Source organism: Malaclemys terrapin, chromosome 9, assembly GCF_027887155.1.
Source record: "Malaclemys terrapin pileata isolate rMalTer1 chromosome 9, rMalTer1.hap1, whole genome shotgun sequence".
Classification (NCBI taxonomy): Eukaryota; Metazoa; Chordata; order Testudines; family Emydidae; genus Malaclemys; species Malaclemys terrapin.
Window position 1 is genome coordinate 103,030,949 of NC_071513.1, and position 8,760 is coordinate 103,039,708.

Here is an 8,760-nt window from a genome sequence, read left to right on the forward strand (position 1 = left end):
GGACCTAATCACATCAGCCATACCATCAGGGGCTCGTTCACCTGCACATCTACCAATGTGATCTATGCCATCATGTGCCAGCAATGCCCCTCTGCCATGTACATTGGCCAAACCGGACAGTCTCTACGCAAAAGAATTAATGGACACAAATCTGACATCAGGAATCAAAATACTCAAAAACCAGTGGGAGAACACTTTAACCTGTCTGGTCATTCAGTGACAGACCTGCGGGTGGCTATATTACAACAGAAAAACTTCAAAAACAGACTCCAAAGAGAGAGTGCAGAGCTAGAATTGATATGCAAACTAGACACAATCAACTCCGGTTTGAATAAGGACTGGGAATGGCTGAGCCATTACAAACGTTGACTATCTCCCCTTGTAAGAAGAAGAACAGGAGTACTTGTGGCACCTTAGAGACTAACAAATTTATTAGAGCATAAGCTTTCGTGGACTACAGCCCACTTCTTCGGATGCATAACGAAGAAGTGGGCTGTAGTCCACGAAAGCTTATGCTCTAATAAATTTGTTAGTCTCTAAGGTGCCACAAGTACTCCTGTTCTTCTTTTTGCGGATACAGACTAACACGGCTGTTACTCTGAAACTTCCCCTTGTAAGTACTCTCACACTTCTTATCACACTGTCTGTACTCGGCTAGCTTGATTATCACTTCAAAAGTTTTTTTTTTTTTTTTTTTTTTTTCTCTTAATTAATTGGCCTCTCAGAGTTAGTAAGACAACTCCCACCTGTTTATGCTCTCTGTATGTGTGTATATATATCTCCTCATTATATGTTCCATTCTATATGCATCCGAAGAAGTGGGCTGTAGTCCACGAAAGCTTATGCTCTAATAAATTTGTTAGTCTCTAAGGTGCCACAAGTACTCCTGTTCTTCTTTTTGCGGATACAGACTAACACGGCTGTTACTCTGAAATTCATCACTGTTGATAGTCTGTATCGCCCTCTGCTGGACGTTGGAGAGAAGAGTCACAATCGGTGAAATGAACGTGGATTACTGAATCTTGTGAATAAGGTATTCAGAGGAGGGTGTATAATGAAAAACTGGACCCTCTTGGCTTGTTAGCCTCTCCCGTAATATGACTAGAAGGTGACATTCAATGAAATGAAAAGCAGCAACATATTTAGAACCAAGTAAATAATAATAAGTGATACAGCTTTATGCAGAATAAAATACAGACCACCTATGGAGTTCGCCGTGTTCGATTACTTATAAACTATTTTCAGAGCCCAAAGCAGAATCTTGGATCTCAGCACTGGTGAGTTTAGGACGTCAACAGGCCTGGAACGTGGCAATGGGAAAGCAGGCAGTGGTCTCAGAGCTTCCTGGCCTTTGGGGCTGGGCCGGCACACAGAGCTGCCGTGCTGAGTGCCATTCCTTTCTGGTTCGGACAGATACTGACGTGGAGACAGTCACAATATTAATACGGAAATCAAGAGTATTTACGTCAACTGAAAATAACCAACGCAACGTTTTAATGTGGTTCCGGTTGAACAGTCCATGGGTCGTGCTTTTCTCCTGCCGCCTTTCAAACTGCGGCATTTTGCACTGTCTGTATCTTTTAAACCGTACTGCGCATTTCACGGGAGGCAAACGGTCTATCACTTACATGGGGCATATTTACATCACACTGCACAGTATAACAGGGTAACTCTAACGCTACGTGGTGCCGTGCTAGCTTGGTGCCAAATGACTGAAGCAAACCCATCTATTTCCAACTTGAGAAGCCGCTGCCCAGTCACTTCTTAGCCTTGGCTCCTGAGAGGCAGTGAGCTGTAAGCACATGGGAGGAATTAGGGTATTTAATAGGCTAAATGTTCAGGTTGAACCAAAAATGCTGGGTACAGACAGACCTAAACTTCGGAGGAGACTGAAATTCAGATCCAGATCTGGAGCCTGTAGGGAAGGTGAAAACTTACTCTCTGCAGCGTAGTCCTTTGGAGTCTAGCGGCAAGGTGGGCATTATTCGATTTGCATTTTGTTTCCCCTTTTAATTTAAAAATAAAATATTTCCTCTGTCTCCTCTTCAGCCTCATGGCTCATTCTGTTCTCACGCTGGAGTAACACGGGGAGGTATGAATCAGGCCCCTAGTATTTGCCTGCCTTCATAATCTCCTCGTAGGAAGGAGGCGATCCCGTCCCCCTGGTGCCGACGTGCAGGACGGGAGAAGGGCACAGCGCTGAGTTTGGAGAGTGGGCGTGCACTCCGGAAAAGGCATAGGGAGAAGCTTCACTTACTGGGAAGAGAAAAATGGAGCTTTTCTTGGTAACCATACGCCAGCCTTGAGGGAAACCACACATGGGGGACCGCGGTGACTGTGTGGGTGTGGGTGTGGGGGAGAAGGGACGATGATGATGACGTGAGAGCTATATTAGCTTGAGATATTGAAGTATCATGTGGTTCCAGTCACTTGAAAGAAAATTACAAGAGAAATCTGCCATGTACGTGCAGCAGCTGCATCTCAGGGCTCTGGGACCAGCTAACTGTACATGTGGGCTGGGAAGCTCTGAATTCAATCTGCCAACACTAGAGGAGTCAGGAGTTTGCTTTGGTGTGATTTCCCCAGAGAGCCTAGTGTTTGCTCCTACCCCCTGACCCAGAAAGCTACCAGGCTTTCCTCTTAGAGTATCAGGGCTCACGCACTCGGTCTGATGGGACATCCTTGGGGTTTCTTCTGAGGGGCGCTCATTTAAGATCTGATCCAATGCCTATTGAAGCTAATGTAGATACTCCAAGATATTCTAAGAGACCAGCCCTGGGTGTGCTGTGGGAGGGGCTGGGCCCAATTAACCCAGTGCCTATGTTCCATTGTGACAACATTCCAATGAATATGAGGCCTAATGATTGTTTTAAATGCCCCATGAGATGGACAGCTCTCCAGGAAGGAAGCCCAGGGCAGTAACTTCCATCGGGGTGGGAGGCCAGATCACTGAATTGAACGCAGCATCACTTTACCTACCGAGTCAGTGAACTATGGCCCTGCCACTGAGTTTGGGTTGGACCGTACCGGAGCAGGTTTAGCCCCGCAAAGATCGAGATGGAAACTAACCACCAAGAGAATCGGAGTCACTGAGCGCAAAGACGGCAAGCGTGCGCCGGGAGGAGAAGCTGCTCCGTCGTTTCAGCCAGCACTGCAGGCAGAAGAGAATCCCACAGGACAGGATCATGGCCAGAAAGAACAAAATCAGCAACCTGAGACAGAGACATAGACATGGAACAATCAACAGCAGGTGGCACCTGCAAAGGTTTCAGAAGTGAGAGGCAGGAGGGCAGATTTGGGGGGAGTGAGAAGAGAGCTGCTAACTAGGAGAAGGGCAAAGTTGGTCTAATTATTGAAATTCTCTTGCACAAAAAACTTCAAAACATTTTTGGCAAAACTTTTTTTGGGGGGAGGGTGGGGTAGGGGAGGTGGCAGTTTTTTGACCAGAGTTGCACAGACTGTTGCAGCCAATGGCCAAAGTCCCATCGGTTGCTCCTGTGCCTTGGATCAGGCCCTCCCAGCTGGCTGGCTTTTTCTGAAAATTCAGAATTTCTGCAAAAACACTTTTCATGAAGAATTTTGATGTTTTTCCATTAAAAATGTTGAGCTGATCAGCTCTGCCGTCCGCAAACAGTGAAGGGGATAAGGAGAAATGATCCAGTCAGGGCAGAACACAAAATAATGGGTTTAAGCACAGAAAATTCAGGTGAAATGTGAGGAGAAATGTTCCTTGCTATCAGCTGCTCTCTCCATATCTATTAGAGCTAGGTGAAATTTTTCAGTCAAATAGTTTATTTGCTGAAAAATGCAGTTTCAGGTCGAATTTGGCAAATATTGTCAGTCAAATAAAAACTGAAAAAAATTAGAAAAAATCAAAACAGTACATTTCCACATATTCAAAAGGAAACTTGGTAACTTTTTGTTTCAAAATGGTGTTTTATTTAGAAATGTAGCTAGAATTTTTTTTTTTCTTCAGGGCGAAAACACCCAAAAACATAAAAACAAAACAAAACCCAAACCTCGCAAAACCAAAAACATTTTAATTTTGGTTCTACCCCAGATTAAATTATTTTGAATTTCTTGGTTTGATCAATTATTCACTCAGCTTTCCTGTCTATATATCAGTACAGAGTTTTTTGCCAGTTCTGTCTTTAGAATGGATCAGTACTTACCAGACATACCAGGCACTGAGGCTCTCCTCATTGTAATTAAAACATCTAGCAATTAAAGAAACAGACAACATGTTGGGACAGCGCTGAGCCCAGTGACATGAAATCAGTTGAAGTGCCGTCCTTAAGTTGAGCGGTGGAAGAACCAGCACCATTAACGAATTTATAGTAGTACAACATTTAATTAATGGGATGTGTTTAAATGCAAATGTGTATAACTGTTTTCCTTCAAATATATTGTACATCACAATCGTTCTTTCTATGTTAACAAAACAACAAAATTATACATTATCATAAGAACCAGCTGGGTATCTCCCCTTTGTATCGCTCTCTTTCAGAAGAAAAATTAACCTCAAATGGCCATTGTTAGCATGCTTGCTATCCCTTTTTATATTAATGGTATGAACATGGTACTCTTGTTTAGAGCATCTCGATTATTTTGTGTTTTCCTTACTTTGCATTGCCTGTAAAATTCCAAATACAAAATAAAAACCAGGGAGAATGTGGAGAGTGAGTACTTACAGTTCATCAGGTTCACATTTCGGATCGGACTCTGCTAACTGAAACACACATGTAAACCAGTCAGGGCAAATACAGTAGCTTATTAATAGAATCCTTTTATATTTGAACTGAAAAGCACCTACAGACAAATTCAGGGTCTGATCTTGTGACTGTTACTTGTGTGAGCAGTCTCATTGAGCTTGTGTGCCTAACTAAGGAAGACTAACGGCCTTGATAAAGTTTCTTGGATTGGGCCCATAGTTTTTTCTGTTAATGGCCCGATCCAGCTCCTGTGGAAGTCAGCAGAAAGTCTGCCATCTAGTTTGATCAGATCCTTAGTTTTCTAATAAAAGCTGGGAGAAAGACATCCTGTTAAGATGTTTAGTGTTAACGGGTGAAGTATGTTTTTGCTAAGTGACATGCCAAAGTCCAAGAGCAAAGAGATACAAACAAGCATAAACAGAAATGTTTACAACACTGGCATTTTGTTATTCAACATTGGTTGCTGAACAGTGTATGTGAATAATTGTGGGTGTGCAGCTCCTTTGCAAGACTTTCACTTTAAATGTTCAATATTTGTAATTTGAGTCGTTTTGGAATGTTTCTGTTCCATGACTGGAGGAATGTGCAACTCTTAGAATCAGGTCTTTGGCGTGAATCTTTGCAACTATGAATCTGAAAGTTGCTTTGGGGGAATATTTTATAACATTCATTTCAATCTGGCAAATATTCCTGCCACTAACTGCATTTTCCAGCTTATCTTTGGCAAGTGAACAGAACAGTTGATAAGCACAAGATGAATCAAATCCATTAAAAATCTCAAATGAATATCAGTGGAAATTTTTGGACATATTTTCCCAGCTCTGTTGCAGAAAACTTTAAATCAAATATCAAATTGCAGTAAAATAATGGTACAGTATAAATAAAATGTGACAAATTAGATTCAGGTCCTAGATAAAAATTATGTATAATTTGCAGATAATTACTATACTTCGTATTTCTTTTTACATGTGTCTGACAGGCATATAAATTTGTGTCCTCCTTTGAGGCAAAACCAAAAATCTCTATTGCATATAAGACTGATTTCTATTTGGACAGATCGCATATCACATTTCTAATTAGCAGGGATCAATGTAAGAGCGATGTTGTACAACACCAGCAAAACCCCAAACAGCAATAAATCATCTTACAAGGCTATATAACGGGTCCAATCCTGTCTGCATTGCCATTAACCTCGATGGGAGCAGAATCAGTCCCCAGGTATAACAAAAGGCTCTCTGTGTAACGAATCCTTCAGATAAAACATTATCTATGAAATTTCATGGATGATTTAAAATGAAATGGGAAACAGAAAGAGACAGAATTCAAAATGAACTTTTCCAGACGTGCCCTTTTCAAATTGCGCTCATCTGCCAAGTCTCACACACATGGTGGGGCATCATTTTTTAATTGTTTGCCTCACTTCTGCCAATTATGAGGAGAGCAGGTGAAAAAAACTAAGACAGGCTCATGTGTGGCTGTGAGTGCTTTTTATGGCTGAATGAACCCATGTGACTTATCTTTCACATTCTTTAAACGTCTCAGTGTGAAACCATCACTCCTTATGTTACTGATACACATAAATACCTGAATAACACTGTAGATAGATAGATAAACTGTCTTCAATGAAATCCTACTAATTCAGCTGGAGACATGCACTTTCTAATTTCAACAGCCATATATTGAATAAAAGGATTCCTATACTAGAAGAAAAATATCAGTACATTAGATGGAATTGGTTGTGAATATAAAATCCCAACTACTTGGCAGGTCTTTACAAATATTTTTCGGATGTTGTTATTGCCAAGCTATCCCAAGAATAAAAACATGCTCAACAGAGCCCTCAAATCGATCAAAGTCTGACCCCAGTAAAATATTTTGTTACCTGGAATAATGTCAGACACAGGCCTCCAATTTCTGAGATCAGCCAGGTGAGACACTGAGCTTTAGGTCTCCGCATTGTTAACAACAGAAACCCTTGTAAGGCTCTGGTTTATACCTTCAGCTATAGGATCACATATGATCTGGGACTTTTACACATCCCTATAAATTGTCTTTTGAGCCATGGAATTCATTATCCAATGGCTCCTTGTGACTCCGGAATAATAGCCGGGGAATGAATGCCGCTTTGCATGAACACACTCAAATAGCCAGGGGTTCTAAATGAATATTAGTTTGAGGTCAGCACCTTGCAAATATTCCGATCCTTTTGTAGCTTTCGAAAACTCGTGTTGCTAACACCTGGTTCCATATTAACATAACATTGTACATTTACCTGGACCTGCTGTAAATACAGGACTAATCCTGCAGACCTAAGTTGCAGGAAGAGTCCTTATGCAAGTGATGCCGTTGACTTCAATGAGAGAGAGAGAGAGTAAGGATGTCTGGCTTACATCAACAGGGGAAAATCATGCTTGCCTGACTTACGCAAATAATTCCATCAGCTTCAGTGCATAAGCATAATAGAGTGAGTAGGGTATGGCATGGAGGGCTTATTTTTGGATACATATTCTTCTTTTGTTTGTATGCTTTGGGCTTTGGAGGTTTTATCCTTGTTCCATTATTTTATCGCACACGATCTCAGAAGGAGCATGCATTTATTGGCTGTATGATATTTACTAAGTTGTATTTCAGCTGTGAGTTAGAGGGAAAGCATTTCCTTTAGGGCTGGAGATAAAGTTCACTGAAGTAAACTGAAAGATGTCCATTGACTTTGAAGGGCTTTGGATTGTGCCATTGATCTTTAATTTCTAACAGTGAAAGAAGCACTGAGAACTATTTCTAGAGCCTCTGGGGTTGTCATCCCCTTTCTCAGGGTGCACTCTGGCATAATTCCAAGTAGGAATAGGTGATCCAATTTGGATAAAAGTATAAAGCAACCCAAATCTGTGCTCATCCCTCAAGACAAAACCCAATCTTGAGAGTCAAATGTTTGGTGGAATGTTCTTCGTTGCCATGTGACTGGCGTCATCCTGATCTGGTTTGAACATGGCAGTGCCAAATTAAATAGCTGGAGAAAGGATATTTCTGCGCTGTCTCCAGGCAGAGCTGAAGTGGGAAACGCCCTACAGATATCATGAGAAAACCGTTTTTTTGTTTCCTTGTAACAAACCCCGATGCCAACTCTGTCCACATATCTATTCAAGTGACATCATCATAGGACCTAATCACATCAGCCATACCATCAGGGGCTCGTTCACCTGCACATCTACCAATGTGATATATGCCATCATGTGCCAGCAATGCCCCTCTGCCATGTACATTGGCCAAACCGGACAGTCTCTACGCAAAAGAATTAATGACACAAATCTGACATCAGGAATCAAAATACTCAAAAACCAGTGGGAGAACACTTTAACCTGTCTGGTCATTCAGTGACAGACCTGCGGGTGGCTATATTACAACAGAAAAACTTCAAAAACAGACTCCAAAGAGAGAGTGCAGAGCTAGAATTGATATGCAAACTAGACACAATCAACTCCGGTTTGAATAAGGACTGGGAATGGCTGAGCCATTACAAACGTTGACTCTATCTCCCCTTGTAAGTAGTCTCACACTTCTTATCACACTGTCTGTACTCGGCTAGCTTGATTATCACTTCAAAAGTTTTTTTTTCTCTTAATTAATTGGCCTCTCAGAGTTGGTAAGACAACTCCCACCTGTTTATGCTCTCTGTATGTGTGTATATATATCTCCTCATTATATGTTCCATTCTATATGCATCCGATGAAGTGGGCTGTAGTCCACGAAAGCTTATGCTCTAATAAATTTGTTAGTCTCTAAGGTGCCACAAGTACTCCTGTTCTTCTTTTTCCGTTTTTTTGTGAGATTTCAAACCCTCTTTTCCAGATCATAGAGGTTTGGTGAATTCAGGCAATGTAAGAATTGCCTCCTTATTATTATTACAATAAACCTCCCCCCGGTGAGGGGTACATTGAGCCAGTTGCTGTGCGTACACATAGCTAGAGACACCACCTGCTTATAACCTAGACAGAGGGGGCAGTCAAAGTATGCCCATTTTACTGATAGGGAACTGAGGCAGAGAGAAAGA

General features: G+C 41.6%; 1 protein-coding gene across 1 annotated transcript; it reads right to left on the bottom strand.

Annotated features, from left to right (window-relative positions):
- Positions 1–738: 738 nt before the first annotated feature.
- TMEM207 (transmembrane protein 207) lies at positions 739–6,695 on the bottom strand. The gene is made up of 5 exons (XM_054040204.1): positions 6,595–6,695; positions 4,692–4,729; positions 4,173–4,217; positions 3,070–3,212; positions 739–2,256 (listed from the first exon to the last, which is right to left on the bottom strand). Exons 1-5 carry the CDS (start codon positions 6,667–6,669, stop codon positions 2,108–2,110), a joined length of 450 nt encoding a protein of 149 aa, XP_053896179.1. The 5' UTR covers positions 6,670–6,695; the 3' UTR covers positions 739–2,107.
- Between the last annotated feature and the right edge of the window lie 2,065 nt (positions 6,696–8,760).